General features: G+C 29.3%; 2 protein-coding genes across 2 annotated transcripts; both read right to left on the reverse strand.

The window, feature by feature from the left end:
- Positions 195–4,972, reverse strand: LOC109351150 (probable fatty acyl-CoA reductase 4). The gene is made up of 10 exons (XM_019592514.1): positions 4,869–4,972; positions 4,665–4,768; positions 3,607–3,809; positions 3,214–3,314; positions 2,516–2,711; positions 1,986–2,147; positions 1,303–1,384; positions 962–1,210; positions 620–678; positions 195–511 (listed from the first exon to the last, which is right to left on the reverse strand). Exons 1-10 carry the CDS (start codon positions 4,963–4,965, stop codon positions 349–351), a joined length of 1,416 nt encoding a protein of 471 aa, XP_019448059.1. The 5' UTR covers positions 4,966–4,972; the 3' UTR covers positions 195–348.
- On the reverse strand, positions 12,770–17,411 carry LOC109351153 (protein SUPPRESSOR OF K(+) TRANSPORT GROWTH DEFECT 1-like). The gene is made up of 8 exons (XM_019592518.1): positions 16,787–17,411; positions 15,852–15,957; positions 15,139–15,337; positions 13,972–14,040; positions 13,818–13,892; positions 13,616–13,714; positions 13,371–13,526; positions 12,770–13,216 (listed from the first exon to the last, which is right to left on the reverse strand). Exons 1-8 carry the CDS (start codon positions 17,250–17,252, stop codon positions 13,091–13,093), a joined length of 1,296 nt encoding a protein of 431 aa, XP_019448063.1. The 5' UTR covers positions 17,253–17,411; the 3' UTR covers positions 12,770–13,090.

The raw sequence follows: 19,098 nt of genomic DNA on the forward strand, positions 1-19,098 counted from the left end.
ATACCAACATTTGTGGGTAGTTTAGTTGGATTGTGATGTCAAATTTGATGGGAGATTTTCTTAACCACATAATCAAACTACTATCACATGCTTATTTTATAGAAAATTGTTTGTGGAACACTTTTCTATATGCAATATAGTTATTGCAGATTGATGAGAGTATGAGTGAGTATTAAATGTAAATGTAAGAGAAGTTTATATAAAAAGAACCAAAGTTTTCATACACATTTCTTGTAGCAATCTAAATAATCCATATCAATTCATATGATACTTATTGACCCACAAAAGCAAATTTAAATACTCAATCCAAATACAAGTTTCACAACACAACCATAGATTATTATCAAGTTACATCTTACTACGTATAGAGTACTTGACTAAACCAGGAAAATGAATATTCATCATGTAGTCCTTCCAGTTAATAGCCTTAGGATCAAAGTTAAACTCTTTATTCATACCAGGAACCCCTTTTGTAGCTATTCTTAACTTTTCTGCATTTTTGTCATCAAAGCTGCATGCATGTTCACAAAATAGTACAAAGTTTATATCAATGTAATTGAATATAGAATGTGACATAACTTAAGGTTGATTTTGTAGACATAAGAATGGTACTACTTACATGCCCTGAAAGAGAAAATAAGGTTTGTACAAATCACTTATTCTCTCCAACTTTGATCCCTTCAAAAATGCAAAAAAATAAAGGATTAGTGAGAAATGTGCCATTACATAAAATTAGTATAATGTTAGGATAAGAACTTAATCGAGAATAAAATATCTTCTGATATAAAGAAATAAGTTATCTCATTCAACTATATTTAATCATTTTCTACAAAAATATTTTTAATATTAAACAAAATAGTACATGTGTCATACTTTTACTGACCGGAGGAAATAATTTATCTCATGATTGAAGAAATTATTTATTCTCAATTTAATTAGCTTTAGTTGTAGGAACTAATACCTTGTTTAAGGGAAGTTGATCCATACTTGTAGAGTATAATGTTAGTTTTTTTGTGACAACTACTGGTTTTCCATATTGATCCACCCATGGATTTTTTGTGAAATAACTATACATAATATCTTGAAGATCTGAATATTTGAATGGATTTCTTAAGGAAGAAGCACTATGGTAGATCCAATTTTTGAATAGATTCTTAGAATGAGCCAAAAGTGCTATAATCATAGAATTTACCACCATATCCACAGGTATCTGCATATTATAATTTCAATTGTTAAATTTTAAATGTGAGACATAGAATATAATTGAATAAACTATAGGATAATTTATAATGAGGGACTCACCGTATCTAAAACTATCTCTGAATGACCAACAAAGCTTGTTAATGTTCCTTTGCAATAAGCAGCAATCAAAAAGTCTATAGTTCTGTAATTATCAGATTAAATCATTTTAAACTTACTCTAAGATTGACAAGAGTAAGTTTGGAGAATAATATTTTATTTTTACTACTGACACTAACGAATATATATATAAAGAGTGACATTTAATATTTCTTATATAAAAACTGTCTCACAACAATAAATCTGGATCTTACAATCAATCATAGATGATAGATGATTAGTATTAAAAATTAGTTATTATATATAATAGTCATGTGTATATATCTTTTAATCTTAATCTTAATTATTCTTATTTCTTACAATAACGCATGTATTATTTTTGCGTGAGTAGTTCCTTATATGTGTATATACATGCAAATGTATATATATATATATATATATATATATATATGTTTGAGTGTATGGAGAGGCAATGAAGTAGATGTGTTTAAGGAATAATGATCTCTTTTATTAATGAAGAGACAAGTAATTGTTTTTCCTCATATTTTTAATCACAAAAATGTGATTTTATGATAAACGAAATGATAAAACTGTCATTACATTTTATCTTTTATATATTATTATGTGGTACTTGCATCTTCATTAATGGAAATGATCATTACTCGTGTTTAAGGGGTTTTGAGTACCTGACTTCTTCAATCCAACCAGGAAAGGGTTCAGAGTGAGTACCAACTATCATAGTGGGACGTGTGACAATCAAATGTAGATTATCTTTCATATTTCCCATTATCATTTCTCCCATTGCTTTTGTAAATGAATATGTGTCTTGCCATCCATGCAAATTTGCCCTACATTATTATCAATCATAAGTAAAATTCAAGACCAAATTGAAAGGATAGAAAAAAGACTTGCATGGATATTAAAGATTTTGATTATTAGGAATGCACTTGTTAATAAGAGGGTAGCCTAATTCGGGGAGCATATTTATTGTGCCACTTTATGTACCATCAGCTAAAGATTGGTGAAAAATATCTTAAAGTTAAAAATAAATAACTAATTAATTTTCTAACCATTCACAGTACGTACATTGACACAACTTCTGAGACAACAAGCGTGTACCGCTCATACAACTCATACATAAAAGAATAAGATTGACGATGTGGGACTTACTTCCCAACATAATATACATCCTATATATAAGAGATTGAGAAAGCACCTTATCATTCCAAACTCTTTCATTGTTTTGGTGATTGTTTCTTCATTGGCATTCTGTGCATGAAGTTCACTGAGTTTTTCCTTAATCAAGTGCTTTTCTAAGTTGATATCTAATAATCTTGGAGAGTTGTTTAGTGTCTGACCCATATGGATCGGTTCCTCAGCTACAAGTCCTTCCCCTGGCCCACACACATATGCTGAAACAAAAATAAAAAACTTTCAATCTTCAATATTGCTTTGCTAATTAAATATTTAGTAGAAGCTTGATCTAGGTAGCCCAAAAATGTTAAGCATTATATGTAATAAAAAAATTATATGCTTGTCAAGCATGGTTATTTAAATAAATATAATACTATGATATTGTTATTATTAAAAATATTATATTAGATTTTTATTTTACTATATTAATTTAAATAAAAATATTTCTTATTACATAAATCTTTTGTCAATTAGCCTATTTAGAAATATGCATCTTAATATATTAGAATATATTTTTACAAATTGAATAGGCTTCCAAACCTGATTTTTTTGTTCAAGCTAGACTCAGTTCTTGAAAAAATGCCAATCACATTTTATCTTTTATATATATTAAATCCTTGAAACAAAGAGATAGTGATTCTCATTTCATTCCATTATTTCAGTTCCATTTTATTTCATAATGTTCATTTCTATTCCATCAAAATGTTGTAATTTACATACCAGTGGATACATGAAGAATAATTTCTATTTTTCGACAACTTTTAGCAAAATTCAAAACATTAAAAGCTCCCATCGTATTGGTACCCATTGCAACATCAAATCTGAAAAACAAAACAAAACATGAAAATCATAAAATAACTAGACTATGTCTCATTCAATTTCACATATATTTGAGAAATCATATATAAAACATAAGAATATCTATGACACAGTCCGTGTACCATCCACAATTCATTTGTGATACTTGTATCTAAAGTCAATAATAATTAAAAATGAATGATACAACAACATCGTAAAAATTCTTATATTATCAGTACATACATCTTTTTCCACTTAAAAACGACTAGTAGGTAGAACTATAAAACACGATAATTATGTTACAATTTTATTTACCTTTCATCAAGATTAGTACTTGCTGCACTATGTACTATAATATTTATGTCGTCCAACATCTCTTGACTCAGTTTAACATCAATAAGTCCAAACATGTCACGTGACACATCGCCAGCAACAGCTACCACTTTGTTGCATATGAAGGAGCCAAAATCTGCACCCCACTTATCTTGTACAACCCTGAACAAGTCCTTCTTAAAGATCTACATATAAATATATATGCATGGATTAGTTAGTTAGTAATAAAATATGCATGTATTACTTCATAATTCAAAAGCTATACCTTTACTTCTTCATTGGAAAAAGTATGTGTGATAATAATTGAATTTTATGAGAGGTTAATGTTTATGAAATATAAAAATATGTGATAACTTATGGACCTACTTGATGAAACACATTTTATTCATTTTTTCAATACAATATTGAAGTATTTTTCATCTTCTTCATCTTTCTCTACTATTGGCCATTGAAGTTTTCATCTCTACTCCATTGCCATGAGACGTTATGTTCTGAAACTTTTGATTCTTCTCCCTTATTTTTTTTGTGTGGGGTGATGTGATATAATAAAACTAAGGAGGGTTGGTTGAAGATACTTCTAATGAGATATGTGAAGTATGTATCTCTAGCAGGATTGTCCATGCTAAACCGCTAAGTGCATGTTTGGTTGTTGGGTGAGTGTTTATAAAATATGATTTTGAAGAATTTGATTATATTCTTTAAAATTAATTTTGATCAAAATGGTGTTTAGACTCATATTTTAATGTATTATTCAAAAATGAAATTTTGTATAACAGAGTAAAAATTTCAATTAGTTAAACACAAAAGCAATCATGTGAGTCTCTATTATTCTCACACCTCTATAACAATGAAACTTCTTGATGTTTGGAGGCTTCCCTATAACTACAGATGAGTCCAACAAGTGGTATCAAAGTCACATTAATTATTTATCAAATTTAATTTTAGATAGATAGAGAGTTGGTAGATAGAAAACCCCTAAAAAATGCTCTACTTCATGAAAGAGACCTCAAAAATTTAATATTAGAGAGTTGATACCTTACCTCATTGTGCAAACGTTGAGTAGCCAAATAAGGATCCGATGCTCTTACAAGAAGGTATAACTTTTTTATATCCGGTTGAACCCTTAGTATCTTCTCCACAAAAACTACTCAAAAAAATGTTAGAAAACATTAAATAATTAATCATCACCTAAACAAAAATACAAGAATAAAACTTAAGGTAGAGGGAGACATAATATAATGTACCCTTGGCTAGGAATCCTGTTGCTCCAGTAACTAAAATTGTCTTTCCCTTAAAAAAATCACTAACATTTCTAAGCTCCATCATGGGCATAGTATACATATAATGAGAGCAGAAGTTTAGTATAGATGAATTTTTGTTTTGCATTTTTGCCGTTGTATAACTCCATATATATAAAGCATAGGTAAGAATATGAAGCACATGGTGTTAAAGAGCATAGGTTGTCTATATTTAGGGACTTTTAGTTCTCCTTTATTCATATATAACTATGTCTGTATTTTTTTAACCAAATTAGTTTTTTTATTTTCATTTATATCTAAAAATATATTAGAGACACAAAACTAGAATTCTCTAACAATAAATATATTTTATTCGCTATACTTTGATGCCCACCCCAAATTCTCACATGTACTAGCTCCATTAAAGTGTATGCAAAAGTGCATCATCTAAACCATTATATATTAATATAACGAAGGATTGGAATTATTATATTTCATTAATAAATTATTGATTTTTTGGTATGTGCCTTAAGACATATGGTAAAAAAAGTAAATTTTTATTGGGAAATGATGTAATTATTATTCTAAATTGTACGTATAACGACACAACAAAAACTCATAGGTTTATATCATTACGTGATCAAGATTTCATAAAACTTTTCTGTATTTCAGAATTCGATGATTCTCTTTGCAGTTATGTACTATTTCTATATTTGAAGGTGGTCTCAGTTTGACATTGGTCACGTGATGGGTTGAGATCCTCTCCCATAGATAAATGAGAGTTTGCTATTTTTTTAAAATTTATTATTTACAAATAATTTAAAATCTGGACAATGAAAATTTCATTAATATCATATATCATCATCTCAATCTAATATTTTTGGAGAGGATATGAATTCTCACATAATGTATCCAACACTAATGATAGATCTAATAACCACACATTTGTAAATACACATAAATGAGACAAAATCAGATGTTTTATTCTCATTTAGTAAATTATTACATGATTAACTTGATCAAGACTACACTATTACTATCCAACATGATAGCTTACTCTAACTAATAAGTTAATTGAAATAACTATAACTTTTACTATGGTTTACATCATAACAACTTCATCACGAGAATCCTCTACCTCCTTTTGATTGGTCTGAGACATCGTTAGGGATACCAAAAGAGATAATAAATCTCCATTCTGGACCACTCGATAATCCCACACATGTTAATCAATGGGATAAGATAAGGGGAAGTCATTAGACCATGAATGAATTAAAAAAAAAGGTTGATAAGTTTATTAGAATAGAAGAATTGAAAATTATGGAAAAAAATGTGGAGAATGGACATAACCCATGGAATGCAACAAATTGAAGAAGCATTGTTGAACTCCACTTCCATGGATGTCCCACTAGAGAAAACTATTGAAAGCTCAAAGTGAGTCCACTAATGATAAAATGTGTACGGTTGGTTATTTAGACTAAGTATGTTAACAATCCTAGTTGTTTTTATCATTTTCATGTATGCATTTTTCAATGTGATTTTGAAAATGGTTCAAAGCATGTTGTAGAATGCAAAAACATAGAAACAAATCACTCTTAAAAGGAAATAAAGATTGACAAGGATGTCACAACCTATTATAGGATAAAAAACATATGACTAAATCTTATCTACCTAACATGCATATATTACTCTAAATTCCAAGTATCAATTTAATTAAGAGAAAAAAAATGTATGTAATGACAATGTATAAGTTTTATACAATATTATTATATCATCCACCATTAATATTTAATTATTGTTGACTTTTTAAAGAATATAATCCAAATAAATGGTGAATGATAAAATGCATGTGTATAAATCATTACACTACCAGTGTATAAATCTTTACACTACCAATGTATAAATCTTTATACTACCAATATATAAATCTTTACACTACCAATGTATAAATTTTTACACTATTAGTGTATAAATACATTCTTTAATTAATTAAAGCACATACCGAAATATGTATACTCTCTTAGACAATTAAAAAAATAAAATTAATAAGACTAAGAAAACAAATTAAATTTTCACACCAATGTATGATACCAATGAGATAACCAAATATTCGAGTGATTTTCATTTTAAAGCAAATATATTAAAAATATCTTTATTGGTTGTCTGTCTTGGTCAGACACTTCAAAATTGCTAACGGAAATATGGATGGAATCCAAATTCTCTGTATTAAAAGTTTTTTTATATCTCTATATCAAGCTAATAATTTTTGTCAAATATTTAAATGTGTTAGTATTATAATTAATAAGAAATTAAATAAGGTTTGATATTTATTATTAAACAAAATTCTATTAGATTGGTATATAGACATAAATTGTTTTTAATATAAAGGATTTAGATTCATGTGCATGAGGACTTGAACATTTATGATGGTGCACATGTTATTGATTTGGAGGTTAAGTTGAAGGTGGCAAACATTTAATGTGATTTTATTTATTTTGTACTTGGGGCTGAATGCTTGTATCACTTTATATGGTTGCTTCATAAATTGATGGGTATCGTTCAGTTAATGGTTGATAGGAATAATAATTTTGTGTACTTTGTTTGTTATTTGATAATGATTATGTACTTTCTCCTTCTCATTTTTATAGTTTTTTGGTACAAGTCAACATTCAAACAAGAAATAAGTTATGTTTATGTACTTATATTTTTGTTATTTGATAATAATTAGGTACTTTTTGCCATTTTAGTATGAGAAAAAGATATATACACTGAAATGTATTTTTTTTTATATTATCACTACATCATTAACCATTAACTTTTAGTTATTATTGACTTTTAAATAAAATTATTGCAATTGAATGGTAGATAATACACTGTCTGTGTATAAATTTTTACACTATCAATATACACGTTTTACACTCTTTTAGTATTTATGGCTTCATGCTATAAGTCAATATTCAATGAAGATAATTTTAGTTTTATGGATAATCTTACATATTAAAACCTATCATCTTTAGCCACCTTTTATTTTTAATAAAGGGGAAATTGTTTTCATGGAACATCATTTGATTTCACAATCATTTGTGCCCTCTAAAAAAACTTATGTAGAGACGAAACTATATAGAGACAATTGATAAGATTTTGACAATACATTAATATTTTAATTCTAATTAAATATAATCTTAAATGATAGCATCAAAAACTATAAAATATACTTGTCTTCAAATATAACATGTTACATGTATCTCCACACAAATTATTCTTTTAAACCCGGATCACAGAATTTATATGCTTTAATGTTAATAGCACACACATTAAATACATATTTATTGGCCACATTTGTAGGCTTTATTTTCTAACTTAATACTCTTATATATATGGGAAATTATTTGGAAGTTCAAAACAACAACAAAAATTTAAGAGATTTTGAGAAAAGAAAAAAGCTCTTTCATAAGCTACAAAAGGGTTGAGAATACAAGTCTCTTGAGCAAGTCCTTACTTGGGGAGTATGGACTTTTAGAAGTAATCATGACAAAAATGATTACCCATAGCAACATACACAATGGACACAACTTCCAAAAAAATTAACTAGCATTTAGGAATTGAGGTGAGTGAACAAGATTAAAAAACAATCATATGTTAAATTATAGTATGCCAAACATTTTTTGAATGGATGTCCATCTCTAACATTAGTCATATCTTGAAATGTTGGTCCTAGAAGAAAATCCAACTAATAAAAACATATAAAATCATAACAATTATTCATTATTTATTTGAATTATTTTTTAAAAAAGTTAATAAAAATTAAATATAAATGAAATATAATATTAATAAAGATATATAAAACTTACATTTTCCAACCATACATTTTTTTTCTGTTGGCAATAGCATGGTTAAGGTTGTTGTCCCAATAAATGAGTATAAATATGCATGGTCAGGGTTGTTGTCCCAATAAAGCAAGTGACCTTTTTTTCACATTAAATTTTGTGGGTGAGAGCACTTTTCTTTCACTTTTTCTCATGTAAACCAAACATAGAATAAATATGGAGTGTTTTTCTTCAACTTCTTTCCCATTCTTTTCCTTCTCATCTCTTTCTACTAAATTCATGAATGGTGGTGCTATATACATTTCACTGTGTGTAAATGAACAACATGGATTTTCCTGATTTTTTTCTTCAAAAAATATGTTTATTATTTAGAATTCTACAAGTTCAAAATTTATGTTTTTACAAACATATGCTTCATAAAAAAATAAATAATCATTCCATGCAGTGTTGTTAAAACCGTATCGGTTATCAAACCGGTCTGGACACTGGTATAGTGGTACAATGGTTCAACCAGTGGTACAGTGGTTCAGTAATTAAATCACATGTTGGTTAAACCGGACATACCTACTTATATTTATATATATATATATATATATAAACCTATAACAAAAAAATTCCAAATAGGTAGATACTCAAATTTATAATCTATTCAAAATTTACATAAATAAACAACTTTAAGTCTTTAATAAATTCAAAGTCTAAATTAAAAAACATATATCAATCCAAAAGTATCACTTAACAACCACAAAATATAAATAAATGACATAACTTCACAACTCACTCTATAAAACAAATAAATTTAGAGTTTTAACATTTAACATTAATGAGTCAAAGTTATCTTATATGAATATTATATATTATATTTTTCTACCAAATCCTATCACTGAGATTACACAAATGTCACTGAGATTACACAAATGTCACTGAGATTACACACGAATGTTAGGAACCAAAATATGTAATCTAAGTATGCTTTGGAAGCATGTGTCTTGAGGTGTTGAAGAAGAGTTAGAAAGATGAGTCACCTTGTAATGAATTTTTAAGTTTTAAAAAAAAATATATATATATATATGTATAAACCAACCGGTTTAGTAAAATACCGGCCGATTCACCGGTTTTGACCGATTTTCCGGTTGAACCGGCCGGTACGGTACGGTTTTTATAACTATGATTCCATGTTGAATTATTTTATATTATTATGTATATACAACTTAAAGATTATTTTTTTATAAAAAATATTGAGTTGATTTTTTGTATATTTTGTTTGAATCCAACCAATTTATTCTCTAGTTTTAATATAACAAAACTATTTGAATTCATAAAGTTTATCCACCTGATTTTTTGTTCAACTAATTTGATGATGTTTGTTAATCAACTTGAGATTTATATAATTGATATACTAATAAATTGAATGAAAGAAATCAATAATCTTTTTAGAATAGTTCGTTGAGAGTAAAAGATACATTGTTTACCCATTAATTTATATACTTTTAAATGTGGCAATGATTTTACTTCTTGTCACAACAACTATAGAAATAGAATTTCCAACTTTAACTCTTTAAGATTATGAAAAAATAGATTGTGTCATCGAATAAGAGATGAATGAATGATTAGCTAGTGACTTATATTGATTAAGAAATATTCAATAACATTGACAACGAATTACTTACTAAATAATTTCAAAATATGAAATCACATAAAGATCAATTATATAATATGTAATTTATTTGATTAGATATGTTTAAATTTACAATTTTGACATTAATATTTCTATCTTTTTATATATAATAATACTTATTATTTTAATTTTAATATATATTGCACAGAGTATTAGATTTTTTCATCTGTTAAACCACTATTAATGTTTTGGCCACTTCAATTGATGTTATCTTCTTTTTATGTCACGTTAAAACTAAAGCTGGTTAATTAGTAGTAGTTTAAAAAACGGGAAACATAAATGTTTGACATTAATATCTCACATGTATCTTTAAAAGTTTGATCAACCTAAGGAATCACATGATGGACATGTTATATTTTGGGAGAAAAGTATTCTATGTGTGAATAAGAATAAACTCATATATATGACTTATATATATATATATATATATATATATATAGGATTACTAAAGTGAGAACAGTTATAATGTAAAAACTGTAAAAATAATAAATCTAGTCTTCTAACTAATTATGGATGATTGTGATTAAAAGTTAGTTATGGATCACATTATTCTCATTTATCACAATAACGCAATGTTTTCACGTGAGTCGCTCCATATATATATATATGGAATGAGAATTATTCAAATGAGAATATTTCTCATATAAAAATCGTGAGAACAATAAATCTGGGCTTTACAACCCATCATGGATGGTTAAGATTAAAAATTAGTTACTGATCATGTACATATATTTTTTAATATTGACCGTTCAAATAAGATCCAATGATCCATATTAATTGTTCTTATTTCTCACAATAACACATTGTTCTCACATGAGTCGCTTCCTATATGGGATAACTCAAGTGAGAATGGTTCTCATATAAAACTGTGAGAACAATAAATATGGGTCTTACAACCAACCATAGATGATTAGGGTTGAAAGTTAGTTATTGGTCACGAATGGAGATTACATGTCCCAAGAATTGGTGTCCCATTATGTATCAATCATATCAAAAAACGCCAACTAGTTAAGAAAAAAACTTAAAAAAACAGAAAACAAATTTTTTGATTACTTATTACAATGTGATTGGCTTGAGACATGAAAACAAATTTTTTTTGGGATATGTGATCTTTGTTCACTAGTCACACGATAATCATGTTCATGTTTATTTTAATCTTGCCGTTCAAATAAGATCTAATAGTCCACATATATATATATATATATATATATATATATATATATATATATATATATATATATATATATTCTTTAATGATTAACACAATTTTTCTTAGTACATAACAAATTTGTACATGTGATTAGCTTTTTTTAGTATATGACTATAAAAATTGTATATGATTAGAATTAACATAAAGTAAGGAATATGTGGTCATCAACTCATAAAAAAATGAACATGGGTTGTAGTTGCAACAGAAGAGAGTAACAAACATATTGAAATGGAAGAAATAAAAGGGTAGATAAGGAGTGAGGTAACCCTATTTGGTGTTTATAGGAAAATGTTTCTTTGTTTGAGCAAACAAAGTTTAGAGAATGGTTGATGTTAACTATATAGGGTTGTAGCCACCCCATAAGTTAGAGACTACTCTTTTTCATTAATGTGCAAACTCCAAATATCTAAGGGGAAGAAGTGAAATAGGTAATTGTCCAAAATAGGCCTTAATGGAAGAGGAATATCTTCATTCTTTGAAATGGATAAATATATCTGAAACAACATGAAATGGAAGGTTATGGGATATATATTTTTATAGCCTGTTCCAACAAAATACTAAAAACACATTTTTTTTCTATCTCCTCAAATTTCTATCTCCATTGTGCTTTTCAAATTTACCCAACAAGTTTATCATTCAAAAACTTATTTAATTTTATATTTTAATTTCCTATATCCCCTCTAAACTAATTATAACTATTTTATTTTCTTTATTCAAGTTATTTTATTTCCAAAATAATTTATACCATAAGAATTACAATATTACATTGCTGCATGCATATATTAATCTTTAAATAAAACCATTAAAACCAATTCTATGCACTATTTAAAACTACATTCTCCACATTCCACATCTACTTTCGAATTTCTCCCAATGATTAACACATGTATTTTTTTTTTAAGAGAAGGTCATCATAGTATTAACCACTAGTTGTCCTCAAACTTGATAAACTGAAATGGTTTTGGGCAGGATTAACATATATATTGAAAGTGCTCTTTTTACCATGTATGCTAAGAGAGGTAATATGCAACTTCAAAACGCAGCAAGAAAGGAACAAAGATTTATTGTCTCAAATTATGTTCCGTAAGTTATCATGCATCGATGATCTCTTTTCGCAAGAGAGGGATGTGGAACTGAATGATCTCCAGACATGCAAATTTACAAGCCAAGAAAGTGCACATGAGATTTATATTAGGTTGTTTGATACATAAATAACTTAATGAGAAGCAACGTTTGCATTGGTACATTTAATTCAAAAGTTTTACACAGACAACATAAACAACCAGATGTTACAAGTTATTTTTTTCTAATTCCAGATTTCAATATACAAAACTTAGTTGAAGCAAAATGAGTATCAACTTTCATAATCCCCCTTCTTACATAGGGGACTTGGCATCCCAAAAAACAAATACATACGAAATATGCATTTCACTTGATCCAACAGCTAAAAAAGTTAAAATCATAACAATGTAATTTAAAGCAGTGGATCTTTTGAGGTGAAATTCCATCAGAATTAACCCTCCTCTCCAAACTCCTTGGTGAATCTCTCATGAACCTCAAGGTCACCTTTGCTTACTGTAGGCCTTTGTCTAGCTAGTACCTTGTCAAAATCAGTTCTTGTAATGGGAGGTGGAAGAATCTGCATAGTATATAGACTATTAAGCATTTCTCCCATTTCAATTAAAGATGCATATAACAACAACCTACCTAAAACATCATACTCTACTTAGCCGATAATCATTTAAAAAAAGACAGGTACAGCCATGCTGCTATAAAAACAACAACATGAATACCTTGGAAGCAAGTCCTTGAGTAGCAAGATCTTGCATTGTGATTTGTACTGAACCCTGTTGTTTTGGTCCACATGGGATCCACATACCCTCGGGATTCTTAAAGAAGAACATAGCATCTTGCGTTTTGCGAACAGGTTCGAATAAAACGTCCTTCACCTGAATAATAGATCCAAAAGCTTGAACTTTAAATTCATCTCAGAAAGAGATAATTGAAACCAATTATTTCATATAGAAATGAAACTTACACAAACAGATATATCTGAACCAGAAAACCCCTCTGTCTTTCTAGCCAAGTGTCCAAAATCACTTTCAGTCAAGTTATGAGGAGTATCTCCTAGATGCACCTGTTCAATTTATCAAGCAAGAAAAAAGCATGGTGAAACCATTTGCTAGGTTTATACAGCCGAATAAAATCCAACACTTCATAATCATGTAAATTGCCCTTGCCTTGAACATGTGTTGGCGAGCCTTCAAATCTGGTAGTGGAATATATATACGCTTATCAAAACGCCGCCTTATTGCCTGCAATTATATAATGATTAGTCAAGACGTCATATTGACTCTAAATGAGATCACATAAGCAGAATTACTTTCATATTACCTGGTCCAAAGCATAGGGTGTATTTGTGGCTGCAAGTACGAGAACTTTCTGATCATTGTTTCCAACACCCTACAATTTCAAGTGGATAAACTACATCGCTATTGGTAATAAAAAGAAATAGAAAAGAGAGAACAAATACCAAAAATGACGGAAAACAAAAAAGTCAGTCAAAACAGAAGCATGGATAATAACATGCATTTGGGAGAATGTTCAGTAAAACCAAAATATTTTACAAAATAATAAAAACTAATGGGTTTAGCTTATGATAAAAGCAGCAAAACAGAAAACAGAATCACTTCTGAAGGGAAAAGATTTTGATAAGAGGCGCATTAATAATAAAAAAACAGCATGCAACTTCGCAGATGATTGAAATCCATCAACCAAGTTACAATACAAGTTTCAATACTTCATGGATTAGAAAGAAAAGTTAAGGCTAAACGCTTGAGTGTTTAACGCTCTGTAAAACATGGTTGAGTAGTTCATTCAGATGAAGAAGAAAATATCTCCTAGAAAATATGTAATGAAGAAAATCAAAGGGATGAAGTGAATATAACTATTATCCAGCATAGCTTAGAGTTGTTAATTATTTGGAGAAAAAAATATAAAAATTAACAGAGAATACAAAATGTTAATCAAAATGTTGTGAATATAACTATTATCCAACATTCAAGTTTTGCTGTTATTGCACACTCAAATGTAACTTTTAGACCCAAACTACAAGCAAGACCCAATTAGCTCAACCTTGTTCCACTATACAACTACAGTGGCCTCACATGCTGAAACAATAAAATTTTAGCCAAAAGTTGTTGAAAATGAAAGCACACAAATGCACTAAGAAGCACCCAACACCTACAAGTCCTTGAAACAAGAAAGCCATTGTATCATGATAACCCAAGAAAACATACTTTGAAAATGAATCACCAGACAAGATTGTGCCTAGGTTTATATTGTTGAAAGTGGAATGCACGACATCAATTACATTTTTATCTGTAGGATCTGGAGAAAAAATATATTAACGAAGGACCCATATATATGAGTAATTGAGTATATAACCAGGAGTGAACCTTCTTGACAACTTGTTGTGCATAACGCAATTCAAATGTAAACTAACAAACTAATTACATGGTTTATCATCAATTTAACAAATCCCCACCATCAAACTATTACCTGCATCTGAACCAGAAGTTCAGTTTTAATTCGTCTTGAAGCTTCACTCTCATTGCCTTCTCCACGCTGTCCACATAGGGAATCTATTTCATCAATAAATATGATAGAAGGGGCACTTTCTCGAGCCATTTGGAAAAGGTTTGAAACCAGCTTTTCACTTTCACCCATCCATTTTGAAACAAGGTCTGATGAAGAAATACTGGTGAAGAATTCAAAAGTTAAAAGGGCTGGCAAGAACATGTCAACTTATGGACCTAAATTCATAACAATACACAACACCTATAATTTTAGCATCATTTATTTAAAACCAAAAGATTAAACTATTTTCATTTAAGTCCTCTAATTTTTATTTTATCCAAATAGAAGATCTGAAAATGAATGAGGACAAAGGAAGTCAATTACAACTATGTTTCAGTTTTTTATGATTTTAGTTTAATTTCTGTAAGAATCATTATTAGGAATTAAGATTTTATTTATTTAGAATAACTTAAGTACCCTTAACACAAATATGGTAGAATTAGAATCCCATTGGGATACTATAGATAGGGAAGGTCCTAGAAGACTGCTTACTTGCAATTCAAGTATTTAATGCCTATAAATTGAGACCAAAAAATATTTTCAATCGTGAATGTGAATTCTTCCAAGGATTTTCACTGAAATCTGGTAAATTTTGGACATGGGAAGTTACTCAAATCTATACACAATAGTATTACCTGAAAAATGTGGAGTCAGCTTCTGTAGCAACAGCCTTGGCTAAATATGATTTCCCTGTTCCAGGAGGCCCATACAACAAAAATGCTCTCCATGGTCGTCTTTTACCTGATAGAGTCCATGATCAAAACGATTTAGTGAACATAAATTCTATCCTGATCATATAACAAAAAATGATTTCAACTGTGCTGATTCAGGGTCTGCGTACAGCATACATAGATAGTTGGAAAGAAAATCACTTTCCACTTGTGTAGCACAAACAAATTTAAGATGAAAAATAAAACATAACCTATTTTACCAAGCAGACCCTAGGAATGAGAAAATAATGTTTCACCAAATTGCAGTTCATTGTTTTTGAACATTTAAATACGCGATTCGCATACTAAAATAAATGCAGCAGATAAGCAAATTGAGCAAAAAATATAACCCCCTCTAAGTTTCTCAATGCAATACCTAACCGCATGTTGTTTAGCATATTATAGTACTATACTTCACCAACAGTATTCAATCCTAGATAGCAGCACATGATGGCAAAACCCAAAAAACTTTAGACTGAGCTATTAGGATCCGCATTATACTTCACCCATTGTTTAGAATACTATAGTATTATACTTCACCCATAGTGGTGCTTATGTATTCATTGGGGGGAAGAGAGTATAGAGATTTTGATAAATCGATAGTTTGGTTCATAAGTTTAATAAATCCATACTAAACACATAATGCTTCTAATCCATTACTATCTTGTAACTAGAATAAAATTGTTTCACCACAAGTTTACAACTACAATCATGGATCCCCCGGCCATTACACAAATATGTTAAGACTTTGAGTGTCGCCGAAACTGTATCAGCAGTAATTGTCCGACCGCAACAGCTATTTAAAACATTTACTACTACAAATATGAATGATCCAATATAGTATGACAAAAATTCATTACCAGTAAAGAATTGAGGAAATTTCACAGGCAAAATAACAGCCTCTTGTAAAGCCTGCTTAGCACTCTCCAATCCAGCAACATCATTCCAATTAACATTCGGTTTCTCCCTTATAATCGCCGAATTCAGCCCGGCCCGAAGCTTCGCCTCCTCACCATCACCTTCACCACCACCGTCCTTGGGCTTTGTCTTGGGCCTCGTAGCAACCGCAGCGTCTCCGTTAGAAGCAGGCCCGGGCCCACCTTGATCGAGCACAGCTCTGATCTCCTCAGCACGGCGAAGGTAATCGGTGAATTTCTGAGTTATAGCTTCTCTGATCTTAGGGTTTTTCTCGTATTTGAGATGCGTTTTGAAATATTCCAAAGCGTTCATGTATAGAGGGAAAGCTTTTGCGTAGTTTCCAGCATTGTCTTCGTGTACGGCTTGTTTCACGTACTCGATTGCTTGTTCCTTGAAATTGCTGTACATCGCATATGAGATTGAGATTGTGATGATGAAGAATTCGAATTTTGAAAGAGAATTGAAAAAAACCTAACGAGGTTGAAGAAGGAAAGGGAAGAAAAATTTGAGAGTGAGAAACGCGTTTCGATTGAGTTGGGTGGTTTTGTGTCAGATATGAATAATGCGCTGCCTTTCGATTTTTTTCATTTCTTAATTAGAAATAAAATAATAATCAAATAAAAAAGAGCTACTTCTAAATTACAAAGGTCCAAGTAATGTTGAAAATGAGCCAAATCGAGTCGAACTAGAGTTTAGCTCGATTTAGTTCGATAAAGATTGATTCAGCTTGAAACTCGATTCCAGTTTAATATGAGTTATTTTTTAGCTTGAGTTCGACTCGGTAAATTTCGTAAACTATGCGGCTCAGTTCAAATTGGTTCGTTAACTCAAATGATTAATTAATTTTAAAGAAAATAATATAATAATAATAAATATAAAAAATAATGCATGAATCATAATAAACATATAAATTAATTTATATATACCGAATCAGCTCATGAACCTAACAAGTCAAATTGTATCTAACTCAAGTTAGACTCATTTATTTAACGAGCTCAAATTTTCAGCTCAAATTTAACTCATTTGGTTCATCAACCAAATTTATCGAGCTAAATAATGAATCGAATTTCGAACGAATACTGAGTTGGATCAGTTCATTGTCAGCCCTAATTCAAAGTATTGTTTTATCTAATCTTCATAAGAAAATGTATGTACTGATTGTATATCATTGAACCTTTATTTTTAATTAGCATTCATTCTTCAAAAAAATGTAGTACTAATGAATAATTGATGATGTACTGATTATGTATAAATTTTTACAATAACAGTACATAAATGTTACACTCCTAATCTTTTCTGATTTAGAAAATACTAATTTACTCAAATACTATCGTAGTTGGAATTTGACTCTTTGAAAGAATAAAAATAATTACAATTAAGAAATTTAACTATATATATATATATATATGATAGAGCGAATTTTAAGAGTTGTAAGAAAAAAATAGTTTTTTTTCTTCATATATGTAATAAGGAGAGGAGAAAATTGAAATAAGTGTAAGGAAAGACAAAAAGGCAAAATAATGTGTGAAAAATATGATCTTGAGTCAAGTCAAAAGTAACACTTAACCTCGTCGAAATCTTGAATACTATATTTGTGTCATCAAAGTCACACATTTCTTTATCACTAAACTCCTCATGTGAAGAAGAAGATTCATATTGGTCATCTAAGTTTAAATCATCTAGATTTATATCTGCATTTAAACAATGGATGCACTATCCTATTTACAATGATGTTGTAAGATAAGTACACCCATCGACTTCGGATTTCCATACTCCAACTAATCTAGAAATTTTGATGGATACATCTTCAAAAATTATTTCGAACCTCGATTATATAATTTGATAAAATCAGCTCAATTTGTCTTTGGATGTAGTTGTCCTCTTATTGCAATATCCAGTTTTTTCTGAGATGAAACCTGGTCAAATTTGGAGGCATCAAGTGCATGTACACTCGAAATACGTGCAAGATCATCATTAAGATCATCATACTTGCCGACCATCAATGAACTGGTCGGATTAACCAACCAAAGTTAGCCTCAATCATTATATTATTGAATAGAAGCAAAAGCCTTAGTAACAATCAGACGATAATAAAAAGTCATAGCAAATCCTGTTACTACTAGGACTAAAAAATAAGTGTAATTCCTCATAAACAATAAAAGATATTGACATGAGGAGGAACATTTTACCAAAATTAAGGAATCAATCTACTATAATCTACTAGAGATCCAGGAAATATTGTCAACAGGTGGGA

This window comes from Lupinus angustifolius, chromosome LG06 (genome assembly GCF_001865875.1).
Source record: "Lupinus angustifolius cultivar Tanjil chromosome LG06, LupAngTanjil_v1.0, whole genome shotgun sequence".
Classification (NCBI taxonomy): domain Eukaryota; kingdom Viridiplantae; phylum Streptophyta; class Magnoliopsida; order Fabales; family Fabaceae; genus Lupinus; species Lupinus angustifolius.